This window comes from Geotrypetes seraphini, chromosome 1 (assembly GCF_902459505.1).
Source record: "Geotrypetes seraphini chromosome 1, aGeoSer1.1, whole genome shotgun sequence".
Classification (NCBI taxonomy): domain Eukaryota; kingdom Metazoa; phylum Chordata; class Amphibia; order Gymnophiona; family Dermophiidae; genus Geotrypetes; species Geotrypetes seraphini.
The window spans coordinates 262984974-263008512 of record NC_047084.1 but is presented as its reverse complement, the minus strand read 5'-3'; the positions used below and the strand labels follow the sequence as shown (position 1 = coordinate 263008512).

General features: G+C 45.8%; 1 protein-coding gene across 6 annotated transcripts in view; it reads left to right on the top strand.

Moving 5' to 3' along the window:
* HTT (huntingtin) overlaps positions 1–23539 on the top strand; it is an 831912-nt gene that overhangs the window by 102007 nt on the left and 706366 nt on the right. For all 6 annotated transcript variants that reach the window (XM_033950363.1, XM_033950354.1, XM_033950401.1 and 3 more), the window contains exon 9: positions 5509–5713. In XM_033950363.1, the coding sequence (XP_033806254.1) occupies positions 5509–5713 (205 nt within the window). The remainder of the gene's footprint in view (positions 1–5508; positions 5714–23539) is intronic.

Here is a 23539-nt window from a genome sequence, read left to right as displayed (position 1 = left end):
TGTTTATATACCGCCTATCAAGGTTTATCTAAATGGTTTTACAATCAGGTACTCAAGCATTTGCCCTATCTTTCCTGGTGGGCTAACAATCTCTCTAACGTAACTGGGGCTATGCTCTGCCATTTGGCCTCTCTCCTGCTCCTAGAGTGTTTACGAAATGTCTTGCAGTCTCTTCAGCAATGCTAAGCAGACTAGGGGTGCATATGTTTACCTATCTCTAAATGATTGGTTGGTAAGGAGCCAGTATTCTTGTGGAAACTGCCTAGATGTAATGATAGGCAGGTTATTTAATAATAAACTTGATAAGAGTACATCAAAGGAAGGTGTTGATGAATCAATGTGAAGAACTGTTCAGGGGTTCATAATCAACTACCCAGAGTCCCACCTGCTTTCATTGCAGCAATTGGAGTACATTGGAGCCCTGCTAAACAGTGGTCAAGTTCAAGCCTGCCTTCCTCAAGTAAGGGTGGATGTGCTTATTTGCATCACTCATGAGGGTTGCAGCAATTAGCAGGTCACAGTTCAGCAGATGTTGAAATTATGGCAGATAAAGGCCAAATGACCGATCCATAGTAACCATTATTTCTTCCTCTCTCTAAGAAATCCCATGTGACTAAGCCAGACTTTCTTGAAATCAGACACAGTCTCTGTCTCTACCACTTCTACCGAGAGACTGTTCCACACATTTACCACCCTTTCTGTAAAAATGTATTTCCTTAGATTACTCCTGAGCCTATCACTTCTTAACTTCATCCTATGCCCTCTCATTCCAGAGCTTCTTTTCAAATGAGAGACTCAGTTCATGTGCATTTACATCACTTATTTAAACGTCTCTATCATATCTCCCCTCTCTTGCCTTTCCTCCAAAGTATACAGATTGAGATCTTTAAGTCTGTCCCCATATGCCTTATGACAAAGACCACACACCATTTTAGTAGCCTTCCTCTGGACCGACTCCATCCTATTTATATCTTTTTGAAGGTGCAGCCTCCAGAATTGTACACAATATACTAAATGAGGTCTCACCAGAGTCTTATATAGTGACATCAATACCTCCTTTTTCCTCTTCCTCTTCCTATGCACCCTAGCATCCTTCTAGCTTTTGCTGTCACCTTTTCAATCTGTTTGGCCACCTTAAGATCATCACATACAATCACACCCAAGTCCCCGCTCTTCAGTCGTGCACATAAGTTTTTCACCCCCTAAACTGTATCCTTCCCTCGGGTTTTTGCAGCCCAAATGCATGACCTTGCATTTCTTAGCATTAAATTTTAACTGCCAAATTTCAGACCATTCTTCAAGCTTCACTAGGTCTTTCTTCATATTATTCACACTATCCTGGGTGTCTACTCTATTGTAGATTTTGGTATCATCCACAAAGAGGCAAATCTTACCTGACAGTCCTGCAGCAATTTCATTTATAAAAATGTTAAAAAGAATAGGCCCAAGAACAGAATCTTGAGGCACACCACTGGTAATATCCCTTTCCTAAGTGTGATCTCCATTAACCATTACCCTCTGTCGTCTTCCACTCACCCAGTTCTTGACCCAGCCTGTCATTTTGGGGCCCATCCCGAGGGCACTCAGTTTATTTATTAGATGTCTGTGTGGAACACTGTCAAAAACCTTGCTAAAATCTAAGTACATTACATCTAGCGCACTCCCTCTATCCAATTCTCTGGTCACCCAGTCAAAGAAATTGATCAGATTTGTCTGACAAGACCTACCTCTAGTGAATCCATGTTGTCTCCGGTCCTGTAATCCACAGAATTTCAGAAAATTCACCATTCTCTGTTTTAAAAGCGTTTCTATTAATTTGCTTACCGCAGAAATCAGACTTACCAGCCTGTAATTTCCTACTTCTTCCTTACTTCCACTTTTGTGGAGAAGGGACCTCAACTGCCCTATATAGCTTCCACTGTTCATGTCATACCCTCGGTATGTTTCCATTTATGAAGTGCCAGCAGATTCTGATTTCCCCCAGTGGTCACAGACCATAGGGAGTCTGAAGGATGTCATCTCTGTCATCCCAGAATTACAGCAACCCATTCTCTGGTGTGTAATTTGAACCAAGTTGACCCAGGAACTTTCATTCCAGATTCCTCATCCCCAGAAAGTTCTGACCAAAGATACATCTAACCTGGGATTGGGTGCTCATGTAAATGGGCTTCACACTATGGCTCACCGGTCTGTTCAGGAGACTCAGCTTCACATCAGTCTTCTGGAGCTATGGGCAATGTGGAATAATCTAAAGGTGTTCAGAGATGGACTGTTGAACCAAATTGCTGCCATGTTCCTTCCTATCAAGTAGGGGCTATGGGATCCTATCCCTCGTGTCAGGAAGCATTTGATATGTGGCAGTGGGCCACCAGCCATGGCATCGTTTTTGGAGCCACTTACTTGGTGGGGAAAAACAGTCTGGTGGGATAGACTGAGCAGGATGATGCAATTGAATAAATAGTTTTTCAGTATGGGCATTGCCCTCAAGATCTTCCACAAGCAGGGCACCTTTCAGTTGATCTCTTTGCCACTCCCCTCTATAATGAAATCCCTCGGTACTGCTCCAGACTCAGATCACACGACAGGCTAGCATCAGATTCCTTCATCCTCAATTTAGGGAGGAAGGGACTTCTGTATACCAATCTCCAATCCCTCTAATAGGAAAGGCTATGCTGAAACTCAAGGCAGAACAGAGAACCATGATCCTCATTGTACTTTATTGGCCAAGGCAGATTTTGTTCTCTCTTATTCTGGAGTGTCCTCTGAAGAACCTTGGTAACTGGAGTGTTTTCTGACCCTCATGTAGAACAAGGGGTCTCTCATGCATCACAACATCCAGTTTCTGGTCCTCATGGCTTGGATGTTGAGAATATAGAATTTGCATACCGTCAACTGCCTGAGGGTGTTTCCAAGGTCTTGCTGTCTTTCAGGAATGACTCCACTAAGAGGTGGTGTTCTTTCAATTCAATTTGCTGTCTGGTGTGAGGGGCAAGAGCATAGATCTTTTTTCTTGTCTGATGCAAAAACTATTTTGTAAACCTCTGAGTCTGGTTGAAAATCCAACTCTGTAAAGATACACCTCGGTGTAATTAGTGTTTACCATCACAGTGCAGGCAGTAAGCCCATCTCTGTACAGCCTCTAGTTTCAAGTGAGGTTTGCTTCTGAAAAATTCTCCCTCCATGTCATACCTCCCATTGTGTCCCACTGGCCCTCCTTATCTTCACCCTACTGATGCAGATCATACCACAACTTCTCCAATCTTATTCCTGTTCCTCTTCTCTACCAGCATTGTCTACCTTTCTGATGTGCCCTGTGGAATACCCACTCTTGTCTCCAAAAAGCTTGCTTACATCCATGACCTCTTTTTCTCTCATTCTTTCCACCTGCTTGCACTAACTGAAACTTGGTTCTCCTCTGAAGATTCTGTTTCAGTTGCCTCCCTATGTTATGGACATTACCACTTCTCCCATATGCCTTGCCCAATAGGTTACAGAAGAGAGGTTGGGCTGTTACTCTTGCCCTCCTATAGATTTCAACCTCTTTGCCTGCTTCAGACTCACTGCTTTGCCTCCTTTAAAGTTCACTCTGTCCATCTATTTTCTCTTCTTCCCTTCCAAATAACGGTCATTTATCTACCTCCTAACAATCCCCTATCATCTTTTTCTCACTGACCTTGACCTGAAAGTCCTATGATGGAAAAACTGATTTGTGGAAAGTCATAAGGAGAATGCTGCTTGAAATCATTGCTTTGATTGCTGCTTTGAACGCTGCTTGAAATCATTGCTTTTGATTGGTTTGATTTCTGTCCCCAAGCAACTCTTTATTTTGGTGTTCTATCTAAATCACTTAATTGTTCTGCCAACATTTTTTCCCAGAACCTCATACCCATCCTGACAAAAGTACACTTCACATCTTAGACTGCAAGTAAGCTTTAGCCTTCTATCTGGAGTGGACTAAAGCCCATAGGCCAGGAGTGTCCAAAGTCGGTCCTCGAGGGCCGCAATCCAGTTGTGTTTTCAGGATTTCCCCAATGAATATGCATTGAAAGCAGTGCATGCAAATAGATCTCATGCATATTCATTGGGGAAATCCTGAAAACCCGACTGGATTGCGGCCCTCGAAGACCGACATTGGACACCCCTGCCATAGGCAGTCCACTCAATTGTGTTGTTTCTTTTGACTCAAAAAGGATGGGGGAAGCCATCAGTAAACACACTATCCAGTAGAGAATGACACGGTGACGGAATTCATCACCGTTCTGTCCCCATGGATAACTGCAGGAAACCATCCCCATGTTATTCTTTAAGGAGAGAAGGAAGAATCAGTATGAATGGGCACAACAACTGGTCCTCAAGCTTTGCATTATAGAATGCTGGTGTAGAAGGACTGAGGTTGAAATACACTAAAGAATGACATGGGATAGCTTCCTGTGGTTATCTGCAGGGACGGGAACAGTGATGAATTCTGTCACTGTGTATGCAGTTGGCTAGCACATTGTATCTCATTTACTTATGCCCTGGCTGGGCTGATTCTGAAGGGTCGTGTCACAGCTCATAATGTCAGAGCCATGGTGGTGTCTCTTTTCTATTTGAGATCAGCCTCCATTGAAGATATTAGCAGAGCTGTGATGTCTTCAGTTCCACACATTCATATCTTGCTACTGCCTTGAGCAGAATACCTGATGTGATATCTTGTTTGGTCAGGCAGTGCTCAGAATTAGTTTGGAGTCTGTAATCCAACTTCTCTTCTAGGCCCATTTTTTTGTTTCAGACTGCACCTTCACAATAGGAAAGTTTGTTGTTAGTGTTATTAATTCACGTTGACCTTGCTGCTGCAAGTCCTCATTGACTGTTTTTGTTTCTTTCAGTGAGCCTGGTATCTAGGGATTCGTAGATATGAGGACATAACTGTCCTGCTTGTCCTTGAAGAATACAAAGGTACTTGCCTTTAGAAGGTGTTCTTCAAGAACAGCAGGACATATGTTCCCATATACTCTCCCTTCTCCCTTAGGAGTTCCATTTTTATCTAACTGTGGGATCCATGTGAGTTGGGCAAGTGGGAAGGCATGCATGCATGTGTGTTCGGGCCTGCTAATTCTTCCAAAAAGTAAAGGCATGCTGGGTAGATTCTGCACCAGGCTCTGCAGATGATGTCCCACAGCTGTGATAATATATGCCCCATTTTCCTCAGAGAGAACCTGCTACAGGTGAGTGGCTTTGCTTTAGTGTACTATTTTAAAGTTTTATAAATCTTATAGTGTTAACTCCTGTGGCATCTGTAATTAAATAAATTTTGCATGCACGCATAGATCTATTGATGGCTCAAATCAGGAGTTGCTCCAAAGAATATAAGTATATTAATACAATAACTTGAAAATCATGGACAGGCTATCATTTCATATACATATGTTGCTAAGTATTTGTCCAAAATTGTTACAAGCCATAAGAGATTGATACAGGATTAAAGTATATTTTTTTAATGACTTAAACATCTATTTAAAACTCCAGGTGTATGAATTGACCTTGCATTATACTCAGCATCAGGACCACAATGTGGTGACTGGAGCATTGGAGTTACTACAGCAGCTTTTTAGAACACCGCCACCTGACCTCCTTCAAGCCCTAACCACATCTGGCAGCATTACAGAGGTCAGTGTATCCAGAGATGAATCAACTGGCAGAAGTCGTAGTGACAGTATAGTTGAACTTATAGGTAAGCCATGTTTTGAATCATTCATCTAACTATGCTTGCTAAAATAAGATCTCTATTCACTGTAGGTCACAAAAATGAGGGTTTTTTCCCCATAATCTTATATCTCTAAAACTAATGTTGAAACAGGAAATAATTAACTTAGAGGTAACATACTAGTCACCAACAGAGAAACAAAACTCTAGCACAGTTTGTAGCTTTTCAGGAAGAAAGACTTCAGCAGTCATAGCACATAACATTATAGTCAGTGTATTTTAAATGTGACTGTGTTTGTTACCATTGAGACTCTAATATTGTTCTTCAGGTTTAAAAACCTCCCCTGTTTTATATTTTTCTGATTTCAACCCTTTAACTCGAAATATTCAAAATATAAATAACACAATCACTTATTTGGATGATGGCCACTGTATTGGAAGAAATTGCCCAAGTTCCCATTTTATGCTTAATTGAGAAGGAACTGCTCTCTGGATTTCTGTTCTTCAAAGTTGATTGCAGAAAGACAGCGAAGTGGCTCACAGATAAAACACAGACAGAGACCAATATCTGAGGAAGCAAAATTTTCCTTTCTCGGATATTGGTCTCCACCTGTGTTTTATCTGTGGATCATTTTACTGCCTTTCTGCATTTTTTCTTTTTATTTTGCTGTTTTCCTCTGGCCTGTTTGCTTTAAAGTTGATTGCCGTTTTGTTCATCAGCTTGGCTCTAGTTCATTTTCTGTTTCAATAAATGTTTATTAAAAGTTTTACAATTTAAACAGAAAAGCAATTATAAAGTAGCAGCCAACAACAAATGTCTACCAAAGACAAAAAAAAAGACTATGGTCCTAAGGATTTCACCAACAGAGCAAAGAACCCAACGCAGTACAGTACTCCCTTGATATTAGCGGGAGTTCCGTTCCAGGAACCCCCGCGAATGTTGAATGTTCCGTTCCAGGAACCCCCGCGAATGTTTTTAGCAGGGGAGACAGGAGAGGGCAGCCGGAGCGCTAGCGAGTGAAGGAAATCATTTGCAGTATCGACTGCCTCTTCCGGTACTAAAGCTGGGCCTCACCAATCAGGAGCTGCTTTGACACATAGCTCCTGATTGGTGAGGCCCGACTTTAGCACAGGAAGAGGCAGTTGGAGCATACCGCGAGTGATTTCCTTCACTCGCCGGCGCTCCGACTGCCCTCTCCTGCCTCTCCAGCTGCCCTCTCCTGCCCGGTCATTCGTGGTTGGAAAATACCGCGAATGACCAGGACCATGAATTTGCGGGGGAGCACTGTATATTACAGAATCAGGTATCACCCCATTCACCCCCCCAAAAAACCCACTATCAACACAAACCAGCTATTGTGGATTGTGTCATAGTTGTCAAAGTTTGCGCTACCACTGTCCAAAAGAGTTGTATTTCCATACAATTCCATACAATTCCACCAAATATGCAAGAATATCCCTTTTTCTGATACACATCTGCAACAAACATCAGAAGCTTGAGGTTACATAGTATGTAATCTCTCAGGAGTAAAATACCAGCAAATTAGAACTTTATAAGCATTCTTCTGTATCAATATACACACATTCTAGCCCACTCTTCCCCCATAAAGGTACAGGCCAAATCATCCTCCCATCTCTTGAACTCCTGCCCCCTCAAGTAACAATAGGTAACAGAAATGGGCCTCGGAACCTTCCTCAAAAGTAGCCAAAGATTCTCTGGGTCCTCTGTTGTTATAGGTGAAGACCTCCCACCCTAGAGATACATAAAGTGTCTCGACTGCATATGTGCCAAGAAAATCCGCCCCCCCACCCGGGAGGTCATATTTAACTAGTATCTCCTCTCTACCTTTTGTACCAAGTCTCTGTCCATCGTCTGTATGTGTCTGGCCCTCTGATAACTTTGTTTATTCCTTCTCTGTTTGCTTTTAAATTTATATATACACCGCCTAGACTGGTTGATAGGTCGTATATCAAAATAAAAATAAACTTGAAACTTGATATTTATCTACTATGTCACCAAATGTTATTAGTCTATTCCCCCTCGAGTACATCCCAGAAAGTAACCTTACCTCTATGCTCCCATCGTTCACCCCCCCCCGCTAGAAATTTGGGTTACCTTCATATAGATGCTAAAGTGAATACCAACCTTTTCTGTCTCGTTGTAATGTCACACACAGCCTCACTAGATGCCTCATAAAGGGATTCTTCAAGCCACACAATCTTTCCCCCTCCGAACAAGAAGCCCAAAGCCAATATTTTAATTCACACCTGGCACCTGCCACTACACGCAGTTTGCGATACATTGCCTTAGAGGGAACAGCTATGGGAAGATTTTGGAACAAAAACAACAATCTCAGGAGTACATTCATTTTAATCACAGCAAATCTTCCCCACCATAACCCATGCCATTTCTGTAAATCTGCATGGACCTCACAGATTATTTGGGAAAATTTTAGCTCAAATAATTAAATCTTTAGGAAGCTGTATTCCTAAATATCTAATATGCTGTCTTGCCCACTTAAATGGAAAGAAGTATAACAACAGACTTGCACGGTCTGTGTCTGTATATGGCCTTTTGGTTGAGGATGGGCTAGGGAGGGCTTCAATGGCTGGGAGGGTGTAGATGGGCTGGAGTGAGTTTTGACAGAGATTTTGGCAGTGGGAACCCAAGCACAGTACCAGATAGAGCTTTGTATTCTTGCCCAGAAATAGCTAAGAAGAAAAAAATTTATGTTACTATGTAACTGTTGCTCCTCCAATTCAGGCAAAGTAACTCCCATAAATTCAGATTTATCCTTGTTAACTTTAAAACCCGCTAAATCACCATACTGATGGAATACATCTAATAATACAGGCAGCGTAACCTAGAACCTCGAATATAAAGGCAGGGTAACCTAGGATCTCAAATATAAAGTAAGATATTGTCTGCAAAGAGTGCTAATCCATGTTCTACCTGACCCATATGAATTCCCCATAAATCAACATGATCCCAAATCCAAATTGCCAATGGTTCAGTATACAGACCAAAACGTAATGGTGAGAGAGGGCATCCCTGCCGGGTACCCCATGCTATGGAGAAGAAATTAGTATAGGACCCATTAATCTTAATAGATGCCTGTGGAGAAGCATACAGTGCATACAGAAGCATACAGTGACTGGGTAACAAGAAAGTTGGACTTGGGAGAGTCTTTGGACGTCGTGTACCTGGACTTCAGTAAAGCTTTTGACAGTGTCCCACACCGCAGGCTGCTAAGCAAGATGGAATCGATGGGGTTAGGAGAGACACTAACTGCATGGGTCAATGATTGGCTGAGTGGCAGACTTCAGAGGGTGGTGGTTAATGGTACCCTCTCTAAAACATCGGAGGTGACCAGTGGAGTGCCGCAGGGCTCGGTCCTGGGTCCACTCCTTTTCAACATATTCATAGGGGATCTGACTCAAGGGCTTCAAGGTAAAATAACACTATTCGCCGATGACGCCAAATTATGTAATATAGTAAGTGAATGCAGTTTACAGAATTATATGGCGCAGGACGTGCTTACATTGGAAAGTTGGTCCTCAACCTGGCAGCTAGGCTTCAATGCTAAGAAATGTAAGGTCATGCACCTCGGAAGCGGAAATCCATGCAGGACGTACTTCTTGAACGGAGAAACTTTAACTAGGACTTCAGCAGAACGAGATTTAGGAGTAATCATCAGTGCAGACATGAAAACTGCCAATCAAGTGGAGAAGGCTTCATCTAAGGCAAGGCAGATATTGGGTTGTATCAATAGAAGTTTCGTCAGCCGAAAGCCTGAAGTCATAATGCCGTTGTACAGGGCCATGGTGAGACCTCATCTGGAGTACTGTGTGCAATTCTGGAGGCCACATTACAGTAAAGATGTGCGCAGAATTGAATCGGTTCAATGGACGGCCACCAGGATGATCTCGGGGCTCAAGGGTCTCTCGTACGAAGAGAGACTGAACAAATTGCAGCGCTACACTCTTGAGGAACGTAGGGAGAGGGGAGACATGATCGAAACATTTAAGTATCTCACGGGACGTGTCGAAGTGGAAGATGATATTTTCTTTCTCAAGGGACCCTCGGCCACAAGAGGGCACCCGCTCAAACTCAGGGGCGGAAAATTTCATGGCGACACCAGAAAGTATTTCTTCACAGAGAGAGTGGTTGATCATTGGAACAAGCTTCCAGTGCAGGTGATCGAGGCAGACAGCGTGCCAGACTTTAAGAATAAATGGGATACCCATGTGGGATCCCTACGAGGGTCAAGATAAGGAAATTGGGTCATTAGGGCATAGACAGGGGGTGGGTAAGCAGAGTGGGCAGACTTGATGGGCTGTAGCCCTTTTCTGCCGTCATCTTCTATGTTTCTATGTACTCCTCGCCAAACATCCCACCCCGTCCATTACCACCTCTTCTTGATGCAAATTCTCTTTATATCATAATTCACTCCCTTATAAATCTAAAATAGATTATTGCAACATTGTATAAAGGGCTGTGCCAAAAAGATATTAGGTGCCTGCAACTCATACAAAATACAGTCATCAAAATCATCTCAGGTTCCCAATTTGATCATGTCACCCCCTTGTTAAAGAAAGCCCATTGGTTTCCAATCCTGCATCGCATAACCTATAAAATTGCTCTTCTAACTTTTAAAACTTTACAGACTAATGCTCCTGCGTTCATAGATAGATTATTAATTCCTTACGACCCTCCTATAAGATCAGCTTCACAACATTCTCTTAATATCCCATCCTTAAAAGTAATTGGCACCCGTCGTACTCTTATTTTCTTAGTTACAGCACCTTCAATTTGGAACTCTCTCCCTTTATACCTCAGAGCTAAAGAAAATTTTGATAAATTCAAAAGTAGTTTAAAATGCTTTCTTTTTAAAGATGCCTACAATTGTTTTATCGTATACATATATTTATTTTATTAGTACCTGACTTGACACATTCCCCCCTGTTGTTGTTCCCATTTATGTGCTTTTTTAAAATAAATTGTATTATCCCAGGACAAGCAGGCAGGTATTCTCACTAGTGGGTGACGTCATCCGACAGAGCCCCGATACGGACATCCTGCAAGCATGTCTTGCTTGAAGAAACTCAGAAGTTTCGAGATGCCCGCACCGCGCATGCGCCAGTGCCTTCCCGCCCGATGTACCGGGCGTGTCTCCTCAGTTCTTTTCTTTCCGCGGAGCTGAGAAGTTATCTTCATTCTGCGCTGACTGAATTTCAGTTTTTCTTTGCCTTCTTTACCCGCGTTTTAGTTTATTTCTTTGAATTTCTTTCATTTTTACTTTCTTTAAAAAAAAAAAAAAAAAAAGTTAAAATTATTTCGTCCGGCGGTTCGGCCGGGCCGGCCTCGTGGCTGCGGCCTACCGCTTTCGACCTTGCAGCGTCGATTTTCCGGCCTATGTCCCGGCCAATCACCGGTTTTAAAAAGTGCAGCAAGTGCCAGCGTGCGATTTCGTTAACGGACCCGCATCGACGCTGCCTGCAGTGTCTTGGTCCGGAACATATTCCGAAATCGTGCCGGCCTTGTTCCACGCTCACTGCGCGCTCGTTTAAGAGGCGTTGCTTGCTTTGGGAGTCGATGTTCAAGATGGAGACTGCCAAGGATCTGTCTGCTTCTACGTCTGTTGAGGTTTCGCCGGTCCGCTCGAAACCTGCATCGACGACTCCCGCATCCAGCATCGTGAAGCCAGCATCGTTTACACCGGCTACGGCTTCAAGTTCAGCTGCGGCGCCTGCCTCCGTCTCCTCGGTTCAGGTACCGCCTTCCACTGTCCCTCCCGTGGTCATCAAAGTGCCCAAAGCTAACAAGCAGAAGCACTTGGCCACGAAGGAACGCGAAGACCGTGCAGGAGGACCCCCTTTCGGTGCGGATCCCTCCTTATCGGCTTCGCTTCGGTCCCTGCTAGAAGCTGAGTTTGTACAGCTTATGCAGACTATGGGGCCCCGGCTTATCGCCAACATCCAGGGTGAAGTCCGGGCACCGGTTCCAGGGGGCGGTCCGCCCCCTCCCCCTCCTCTTCGCCGTTCGATCTTGCTGCTCGACGAGGGGGATCGGCGGAGGGCGGCGGAATCCTCCAGAAGGGCTTCCCTTCCTGATATGCCACCTTTAGAGCCCATCACACCTCCACGCCAACAGGGTGCTGGGGCGGCCCCTGATAATCGGAGTCCTGGGCATACTGCATCGCAGGAAGAGTTCTTCCGCACTCCTTACCAGACTTGGGTGGCGCTGCGTGAGTCCGCTTCCTTGCCACCTCTGCGGTCCACCGCATCTAGCCCCATCCATTCCTTAGAGGCTTCGGGGGATCGTGCGATGCATGGAAGATCTCGCTCCCCATCCCGTCACCGGGAGGGGCATCGATCTCGACACTCATCTCGACACTCCTCACGCCATTCGGAGGTGTCTCCGCAGAAAAAAAATGCAGCGTTTGGGATACTCATCGTCAGATATATCCCAGCCGGAGGGACCAGAGTATGAGGAACCATCTACCTCCTACTCTCCATGCCGGTCTCAGCTCTCCCTGGACCCGGAGGCTTCCACTTCGTCTAGTCCGTCTCGACGACCGGCCTTGGCAGACCAATTGTCTTTCTCATCTTTTCTCCGACAGATGGCGGATGACTTGGATGTGACTTTGGACACTGGGTCTAAATATTCTAAAGAGTATTTGGATACTATGCATTTGCCTCACCCTCCAGCGGAGACTCTTCGGCTTCCTTTGCATAAATTGCTGGACCAAACTTTCATGCGCTGTTTTGAGACACCGTATTCTATCCCTGCGGTTCCCAGTAAGCTGGATGCTCGATACCGCATCGTTCACCACAAGGGGTTTGAGGGGGCTCAACTTTCTCATCAGTCCCTTCTGGTCGAGTCTTCTCTCAAGCGTTCTCACCCTTCCCAGGTCTACGCTTCGGTGCCTCCGGGCAGGGAGGGGAGAACGATGGACAAGTTTGGTAGACGTGTATACCAAAACTCGATGATGGCGACTCGAGTGCTCAATTACAATTTTTTCTTCTCGTCATATTTGGATTTCTTCTTGCCGGTACTCCGCAAGTTCATCCCTTTCATCGATGCTCAGGCTCGTTTCCAGTTTGAGGAGGTGGTGGCGACCCTGTCCCAGTTGCGGCTGCAGCTGATGCAATCCTCCTACGATGCCTTCGAGCTCTCGGCACGGGCTGCGGCCTGTTCAGTCGCCATGCGTCGCCTGGCCTGGCTTCGCACTATTGATATGGATCCGAACCTCCAAGACAGACTGGCTAATGTGCCTTGTGCGGGAGCGGATCTGTTCGATGAGTCTATCGAGACTGTTACTAAAAAGCTTTCGGACCACGAGAAATCTTTTCAGTCTATTCTGCGTCCTAAGCCTAAGCCTCAGCAGTCTCGTCCCTCTAGACCGCCTCAAATCTATCAGAGGCGTTATCAACCGAGGCAGGCTCCCCTGGCGAGACAGCCTGCGAAGAGGCAGCCTCCACAGAAGACTCAACAGAAGCCTCAGATGCCGGCTGCACCCAAGGCTACTCAGCCTTTATGACTCTCTTCCAGGGAGCATAACCGACTTCGTTCTGTCTCCTCCCGTTTTTCCCATCGGGGGTCGTCTCCACCATTTTTGTCATCGATGGGAGACGATCACCACGGACCTCTGGGTCCTTACCATCGTAAGAGAGGGATACTCTCTTCATTTCCAACGGGTCCCCCCGGACCACCCGCCAAGAGAGTATCCTTCCAACTCGACGCAGACCGCTCTTCTTCTACAGGAGGCGCAGGCTCTGCTTCGGCTTCGAGCCGTCGAGCCAGTGCCCGTAGATCAGCAAAACCAGGGGTTCTACTCCCGGTACTTCTTGGTTCCGAAGAAGACGGGCGATCTGCGTCCCATTTTGGACCTTCGAGTCCTCAACAAGTTTTTGGTCAAGGAGCGGTTCCGCATGCTGACCCTTGCTTCTCTCTACCCCTTACTCGAGCAGAACGATTGGTTATGCTCTCTGGATCTCAAGGAGGCCTACACTCACATCCCGATACATCCGGCCTCCCGCAAGTTTCTCAGATTTCGGGTGGGACATCTCCATCTGCAGTATCGAGTGCTTCCATTCGGCCTTTCCTCGTCTCCCAGAGTCTTCACGAAGTGTCTGGTGGTGGTGGCCGCTGCACTCCGGAACATGGGTCTCCAGGTGTTTCCATACCTCGACGACTGGCTCATCAAGGCACCGTCGGCTCCATAGGTCATTTCGGCGACCTTGACTACAATTTCTTTTCTGCAGAGTCTGGGCTTCGAGATCAACTTCCCCAAATCACATCTTCAGCCCACCCAGTCTCTCCCCTTTATCGGGGCTATTCTGGATACCATTCAACTTCGAGCATTCCTTCCTCCTCAACGCATGGATGCTCTCCTTCTACTCTGCCAGTCGGTGTCCTCTCGCCCGTCCATTTCGGCGAGACACATGATGGTCCTCTTGGGCCACATGGCCTCTACAGTTCATGTGACGCCTTTTGCCAGACTACATCTCAGAATTCCTCAATGGACCCTGGCATCTCAGTGGACTCAGGTGTCCGACCCGTTGTCCCGTCACATTGTCGTCACTCCTGCTCTACGGCAGTCTCTTTTCTGGTGGATGACCTCTTCGAATCTATCCAGAGGTTTGCTGTTTCACTCTCTTCCCCACCAGAAAGTTCTCACGACCGATTCATCGAACTATGCCTGGGGGGCTCATCTGGATGGTCTACGAACTCAAGGGTTCTGGACCACTGCGGAACGACTCCATCAAATCAATCTTCTGGAGCTCAGGGCCATCTTCAATGCTCTCCAAGCTTTTCAACATCTGCTTCACGACATGGTGGTCCTTATTCGCACAGACAATCAGGTCGCCATGTATTATGTCAACAAACAAGGGGGCACGGGCTCGGCCCCTCTTTGTCAGGAAGCTCTTCGGGTCTGGGATTGGGCGGTTCGCCACAACACCTTCCTCAGAGCTGTCTACATTCAGGGGAAAGACAACGTCTTAGCAGACAACTTGAGTCGTCTTCTCCAGCCTCACGAATGGACGCTCCATTCCAAACCCCTTCATCAGATCTTCGCTCAGTGGGGAACGCCTCAGATAGACCTCTTTGCAGCCCCCCACAACTTCAAACTGCCTCAGTTTTGCTCCAGGATCTACACTCCTCTCCGCCTCGAGGCAGACGCCTTTCTACTGGAATGGGGGAATCGCTTCCTATATGCGTTTCCTCCCTTTCCTCTCATTCAGAAGACTCTGGTCAAGTTGAGATCAGACCATGCCACCATGATTCTGATTGCTCCTCGGTGGCCCAGACAACCTTGGTACTCCCTTCTACTTCAACTGTGCAGCAGGGAGCCAGTACTTCTTCCAGTGTTTCCTTCACTACTTACTCAACATCAAGGTTCACTGCTTCATCCCAACCTGCAGTCTCTCCACCTGACAGCTTGGTTCCTTTCAACATAACTCCGCACCAGTTCTCTCAAGCAGTGAGGGAGGTCTTGGAGGCTTCCAGGAAGCCTGCTACTCGTCAATGCTATTCCCAGAAATGGACTAGATTCTCTTCCTGGTGTATTTCCAATGCTACGGAACCTCAGCGAGCTTCCCTATCTTCTGTATTAGACTATCTTCTACACCTGTCCCAGTCTGGTCTCAAGTCTACCTCTATACGAGTCCACCTGAGTGCTATTGCGGCTTTTCATCAGCCTCTACAGGGGAAACCTTTGTCTGCTCATCCTGTGGTTTCCAAATTCATGAAAGGACTTTTTCATGTCAACCCTCCTCTCAAACCTCCTCCTGTGGTTTGGGATCTCAATGTTGTCCTGTCTCATCTTATGAAGCCTCCGTTTGAACCTCTCAACACGGCTCCACTTAAGTATCTCACCTGGAAGGTGGTTTTTCTGGTGGCCCTCACGTCAGCTCGCCGAGTCAGCGAGCTTCAGGCCCTGGTGGCGGATCCACCATTCACTGTATTCCATCATGACAAGGTGGTTCTCCGTACTCATCCAAAATTCTTGCCTAAAGTGGTCTCTGAATTTCACATCAACCAATCCATCGTGCTTCCAGTGTTTTTTCCAAAGCCTCATTCTCATCCTGGGGAATCTGCTTTGCACACTCTGGACTGTAAACGTGCTCTAGCTTTCTACTTGGATCGCACAAAGCCTCACAGAACTGCTCCTCAACTTTTCGTCTCCTTTGATCCAAACAAGTTGGGACGACCTGTATCGAAGCGCACCATCTCTAACTGGATGGCGGCTTGTATCTCTTCTTGCTATGCCCAGGCTGGATTATCACTTCCCTGTAAGGTCACAGCCCATAAGGTCAGAGCAATGGCAGCCTCTGTAGCCTTCCTCAGATCGACACCGATTGAGGAGATTTGTAAGGCTGCCACTTGGTCCTCAGTTCATACATTCACCTCTCATTATTGTCTGGATACTTTCTCCAGACAGGATGGACAGTTTGGCCAAACAGTGTTAAAAAATTTGTTCTCTTAAAGTTGCCAACTCTCCCACCATCCCATTGGGGTTAGCTTGGAGGTCACCCACTAGTGAGAATACCTGCCTGCTTGTCCTGGGATAAAGCAATGTTACTTACCGTAACAGTTGTTATTCAGGGACAGCAGGCAGCTATTCTCACGTCCCACCCACCTCCCCTGGGTTGGCTTCTCAGGCTAGCTACCTGAACTGAGGAGACACGCCCGGTACATCGGGCGGGAAGGCACTGGCGCATGCGCGGTGCGGGCATCTCGAAACTTCTGAGTTTCTTCAAGCAAGACATGCTTGCAGGATGTCCGTATCGGGGCTCTGTCGGATGACGTCACCCACTAGTGAGAATAGCTGCCTGCTGTCCCTGGATAACAACTGTTACGGTAAGTAACATTGCTGTTCCTCCCTTCTATCCTATTGTTTACAAGTCGCAACTTCAACCTCGTATGTCAGTCTGGAAAGTCTATGTCCATAATTGTTGTTTGTTCACTATTTATACAAATTTTTTTTTTTTTTTTTTTTAAATGCACAACGCTTTTTATCCCAGGAGAAGCAAGCGTTCCATCAAATTTTTAATAAACTATGACACTCTAAAAATTCTCAACTCACTTGATTGAACGCTTTTTCTGCATCAATAGCAAATAATGCTATCTTATCCTGGGATTGTTGGGACCCTCACATCAAGTGTAATGTCGTCATTCCTGGTCCCCCTCTTAATAATTATCCCTCAGACTACAGCTTTCAAAGCATCCCAAAGAACACCATCACCTACTGCCCCAGTGACATTTTCCTGAACATCATTCACCATCTTAAGGTCTCCCAACAAAGATTCATTCAATCTCCAGTAGTGTCGGACCTGTTCTCCCCTCATCCCTTGGTACTCTATCCAGATCGGGGCATGATCTGACACTTGTATGGGGCTTATTTTTGCATTCCCTATGGAACCCCATAAATTCCTATGCACCCAAATGCCATCTATTTTAGTATAAGTTTGAGCGGCACTCGAGAGGGTTCAGAAGAGAGCGACACGTTTGATAAAAGGTATGGAAAACCTTTCATACGCTGAAAGATTAGAGAGACTGGGGCTATTTTCGCTGGAGAAGTGGAGACTTAGAGGGGATATAATAGAGACTTACAAGATCACGAAGGGCATAGAGAAAGTGGAGAGGGACAGATTCTTCAAACTTTCGACAACTACAAGAACGAGAGGGCATTCGGAAAAATTAAGAGGGGATAGATTTAGAACCAATGCTATGAAGTTCTTCTTCACCCAATGGGTGGTGGACACCTGGAATGCGCTTCCAGAGGGCGTGATAGGACAGGGTACAGTATTGGAGTTCAAGAAGATATTGGACAAATTTCTGAAGGAAAAGAGGATAGAAGGGTTTAGATAGAGGGTTACTATACAAGTCCTGGACCTGATGGGCCGCCGCTTGAGTGGACTGCTGGGCATGATGGACCTCTGGTCTGACCCAGCAGAGGCACGGCTTATGTTCTTCCTGGCCAGTCGTAGAGCCAGGACCTTTGCAATAATTTTCACATCTACGTTCAACAGGGAGTTAGGTCAGTAGGACCCGCAAAATGCTGGGTCTCTACCAGGTTTCAATAAAATTGTTACCCCCGCCTCACCCATGGCACTAGGCAAAAGGCCCCCCCTGTGAAACCCCATTCATGAATCACACCAACAAAGGTCCTACCTGATCCCCAAATTTCTTATAGAAACAACTCGTGTACCCATCTAATCCCGGTGATTTCCCCAGCTTGGTTCCCCGAATGACCTGCAAAACCTCCCGCAACGTCACCGGCTCATCAAGCTGTGCTTGATCATCAGGTGACAGAACTGGCAGCTCTATCCTTTCCAGAAAGCCTTCTACCTCCCCCTCTTCCCCCTCCCCTCCATGACTATATAGTCGTTGATAAAAATCCAAAAAGGATTTTTCAATACCCCTATCTGTAACCTGTATGTTCCCATCCTGATCCCTAATATGAGCAATAGTAGCTCGAGCTTGCTTTATTTTAATATAACGAGCTAATTGAGCACTACATTTGTTACTATGCTCGTAAAGACAGGACTGGAAGTGCTACCGTATATGATTATAATCCTCCATCTGGAGCTGCGTCAACTCCCCCCTTACTTGGCGCAATTGTGCCAAAGTTTGAGGATCTGGAAAGTTCTTATGAGCCAATTCCAAAGAAATCAATCTTTCACGTAAACCCAATTACACTCGAGCTCTACTCCGTTTAAATCGGGCTCCCCATTTAATAAATACTCCCTGCAGCATCGTCTTCAGCGCATCCCACAGGACTCCATCTGGCATCTCCCCCGTGTCATTAATCTGAAAATAGTTAGCTATGGTGTCAAGAACCTCTGTTACTACCTCTGAAGCTGCGAGTCATTAAGTCTTCAGTACTGGACACCACCCTCAGACAGGACTCCCGTGCATTCCACTGAAACCGAGGCATGATCTAAGACTTGAATCCCACAAATCTCTGCCTCCCTTATTTTGCTCCATTGATTTTGAGAAACCCAGATCCCATCTGTGCAAGTGTAGGTGTTCTGAGCATGAGAATAATGAGTATAATTACGCTGATTCCCATGAAGAAGACACCAGCAGTCCACCAACCCCAGAGTGTGCATAAACGCCCTAAATACCCACGAGTTCCTCCTCTGAGCACCCCTATCTCCCTTGGAATGATTCACCCTCCCATCCGGAAATGCATTGAAATTCCCCCCCCAAATCACAACAAATCCTCCTTCAATCCACTTTAGAACCCCACCTGATCCACATTGGGGGCCATAAATATTTATGATAGTGACCCTTTGCCCCTGTAATAACCCTTTCAGAGCTAAACATCTCCCCTGAACATCCCTATAAACCTGATCAATGACCAAACCCAATCCCTTTCTGACCAAAATTGCAATCTCACCCTTTTTTTGTGGGTGTGCGGACCTTGATGTGACCATATCTGTTCCTAGGCTGGATGTTGCAATAACGCTGCATCCCTGGGCCTCAAATGCGTCTCCTGTAACATGCAAATATCCCAATCCATTCTCTTCATTTCCCGATAAACAATACTCCTCTTCCCTGGACTGTTTAACCCGTTGACATTCCATGACCCGATCCTGAGTAAATTCCCATCCTTTCCAGTCCCCTTAGTCCCTCCCCTTAAACTCTTAGATGTTCCCAACTCCCCACACACTTGCCGATCCAGTATATGCCAGACCAGCCAACGAGAAAAGATGAAGTCTTCCCCAAAAGGCACCTGACTCCGTATGCTCCCCAACTTAGCACATACCCCCTTAACAAAGCAATAACTCCCAAACCAAAACACCCAATCACAAATCCCACCAATCCCCCAACAGCACTCCACAGATCCCTTTGCACACAAGCCATTCCTCAACCAAACCCAGTTTCAATGTTCTTATACATCCCTTACCTCCCCCCTGTCCACTCATGCTCCCTGTCCACAATCATTCATCCCAACAATCTCCCCCCCAATCAAGCATAAATTCAACTCTCACGCAGCTCCCCCTACGTTCTACTCCACTCAGCTAGATCCGCAAAGTCATCAGTTCACAAAGTGTGGAATGTAGCTGTACTTCCAGGCATCCGAAACAGCAACTGGAGGTCCCCCACGGAATCCGCCATCTCTCAGGTCTCCATTGGGTTCGACTTTTTATTGGCCCGGGTGACCGTGCACCAGGCCTCCATCGATCTGCCACCCTTTGTAGGTGTCCCCTCCACTGGCACCACCGGCAAGTTGTTATATCCTAAATCCTTCAAGGCCAGCCAGGCATCACCCACCGTATCCATCCGCCTCGACTTGCCATTCACAGTCATCCACACCCCAAACAAGAACAGCCATCGATTTCGGTGGCTTCTGCTCTCAACACTTGAGTCACTTCTCGGAATGTCCGACGTTTTTGTAAGATGGATAAAGCCAAATCCTGGAAGACCCCCACCGTAATGCCATGCCATTGAAATTGTGGCTGTCTCCTGGCTGCTTGTAATATTTTTTTCTTTCACCAGATAGTCTCCAAAGTCTCCTTAGGTGCCCCCGATCGACTTGCTCCCAAGCCATGATGTGCCCGCAATAGTACTATAGATCCAACCTCCATCTGCTCCTCAGGTCCCAGCAATTGACTGCAAAAGTCCTGTACCACCGGTTTACAGTTCTTGTGTCACATCTTCCGGTATACGTTTAAACCGTAAATTGCTCCATCGAGACATATTTTCAAGGTCTTCAATTTGCACCTGCAGTCGGCCAACTCTTTCATCTGCTGTGCCAGTGCAGCCTTATTTTCCTCAACTGTCACCTCCAGTCGGGATACATGCTGTTCCGAGGCCTCCACCTGGCCTCCCAAGTCACCAACCTCAGCCCGGAGTTCTGCCATTGCTGTTTTAACATCCTCTCGGACCCCTTGCATTTCTGCTTTCGTGAAACCAGGTCTGCAGCTTCTGATGCAGCACTGACATGCTGTCTCCAGGCAAGGCCAAGATTGGGGACTGCTGAGTTTGTCCCAGAGACTGCGCCATCTTTGTTTTTGCTGTGGGCAATACCGGAGTTTTCGTTGTCTTTTTTTCCGCTCACAGATTCGCTAAATCTAAATTTCTCCAGCCGCCTGCGACTCGCCATGCATTCCCCCAGCAGTGGCTCCGTCAACCGGGAGTTAAACAGCACTCGGGAAGCTATTTTTGCTCTTTGAAATACAAGCCCCACTGGAGTTCAAATTTTACCCTGCCATTCGGTAGAGTGACATCACTTCCTCCCCACATCTCTAGGAAGGCTACATATAAGTTTCTTTAAATATGGTTGTACTTGCTTTGGGAGTATTCTGATAAGGTTTGCCAGCTGTTTAGTATAATCCAGTGTGGGTTTTCCACAGTCAGTTTCCTGTAGTACATTTTGGTGATTTTTTGGGATTCGGCTTGAACCTGAGTAAACAAGAGCCATTACCATCATCGCCAGAGCTGAAGACCTGGGTGGCTGATTCCTTTCGTTATCTTTGTATCTCGCTCACGGTCTCCATAAGCTGACTTTATTCAGTTAATGTTAGGGAGTTACTGCATCGTACTTCCTGTCAGGTGGCGAGATGGAGAGACCTGCCCCTTACTTGCTTGGTAGAATCTCTTTGATCCGCATGGTATTTTTCCCACAATGGCTATATGTTTTTCAGATTCTTCTGTTGAGACTCTTAAAGAAAGACTTGAAAGCCTTACATTGCAGGCTGTTGCATTTTTATTGGTATGGGAGGAAACTTAGATTGCATTATAGTTTTCTTGAGGGTTGGGGGCAGGGGGAATTTGGTATTCCAAATTTTTGCCTATATAATTTAGCCTGTCTCTTTTGGCATTTGAAGGACTGGCTGTTTGGGAAATATCAGTATACCCCCACGTCCCGCGAGGCTGTCCTTTATGCTCTGTATTCTCTTCATGCCTTACTCCATCTGCCTAGCAGAGCTTTACCGAAAGAATTTTGAGGCAGTAAGCTTTTGGCTTCTATGCAGGTGGCCTGGGAGAATCTGACGAGACGTTTGGGTAGGGATCCAAGTGTCACTAATCAGTTACTGCTTTTGGGAAATCCTAACTTTGAACCTGGGATGGGCAATGCTAGCTTCTGCTGATGAAGGGAGCAGGGTGTTACTGTGGTGGAACATCTTTTGAATGAAGAGGGTAGTTTACACCCTCTTGCTACTCATCAGAAACAGATGGGGAATTGTTGGGAGTGACACGTTCGCCTACTGTCAGGCTAAACATTATATATTGTCTTTACCATGGGATAAACTTCACCACCCTATGGTATGCCATCTTAGAGACTTCCTTGACAAGGTTGAAATCTTTCAGACCTCTGTGTTGTCATTGTACAGAGCACTGCTTCAATTTGAGACCCCTAAGGATTGTCAGCATATATGATAGCTGGACAACGGAGCTTCATATTGGTTTAGATCATTGGCATGTTTCGCGGAACCTTGGAGGCCTCCTTCTGTTGATACGGGGTGCAGTATTGAGGGAGTGTTATGCTCGTGTGTTGTATAGGGCACATTTTACTCAGGTTCAACTTCATAAAATTGGAGGAACTTCATAAAATTGGAGGCATTGACTCCCCCTTGTGTCTCAAATGTGGCAGTGCACCTAATACTTTCTCATTCATTTTGGGACTGTTGGCATATTCCAGTATTCTGGTCTAAGGTGATAAAATACTTAGGTTTGCTTTGTTGCGGGTACGGTGGAACAGCTGGTGCTGAACATCCCAGGTTCATTTTGGGACTTATCTGTGGAGAGGGAATGATGTCTGTTTTGTCTTGTAAGTGTATTTTGCAACAATGGACTTCTTTGGATCCTTCCACTTTTTGGCAGTGGAGGACTTGGATACATACCTTGACTCTTTGGGAAGCACAAGAGGGTGGAGGGCCATATTAAAAGGTGACGTAATTTCTTGCTTTTCTGGGATTTTTATTTGAAGTCATTACATCCTAAGAGGTGTAGCCTTATTTTAAACACCCTTGCCTGATTGCTGGTGGGTCAGCTGAATACCTCCCTAGATTAGGACGCTAGTATATCTCTGCTCTCTGTTGCTGGGGTGGAATTATATTCTTGGAAGGGAGGTTGAGGACTGTTGGTTGCCCTAGGGCTATAAGAATCCAGGCCCTGGATTTGTCGTCTTTTAGAATTTATTTGGATGTATGTCCATCCTTGGTCATTCTTGTTTATTATGATGATGGTTGGGGAGGTTTATTGATAACCCATTTCTACTATTTGGCAGAGCTTTTGTTTTCTTTTTTGTGTATTTTCGACTCTGTATTTTGTTGTTATGAAATCTCAATAAAAACTGTTTGAAAGTAACATTATACTATCTATCCTTATGAAGTCTTCCTTTGAACTACTTACAACGTGCACTTTCAAACTTCTCACTTGGAACATCATTTTCCTCATAGTCTTTACATCTGCACACCATGTGAGTAAACCTCAAGCATTTGTATCTGATCCTCACTACACAAGATTTTACCACGACAGAATAATTATCTGAAGTCATCCAAATTCCTGCCCCAAATCATCTCAGAATTCTCCTTCATCTAGTCCATAGCTTATTTCCAAAGCCACAATCCCATGCTGGAGAAGTGGCTCGTCACACCTTGGACTGCAAACATGCTCTAACTTACTACCTAAACTAGTCTAAACCTCATAGAGGATCCTCCCAGCTCTTTGTGGCTTTTGTCAGTAGCAAACTTAGAGTTCCTGTTACAATCCATCAGCCAAGTGGAGATGGTATCTTCTTCATGTATACTCAGGCTGAGTTGACACTACAGGAATGTGTAGCATACCACAGTGGCTACTTGATCCTTCACCTCTTCAGTACTGTTAAGAGCA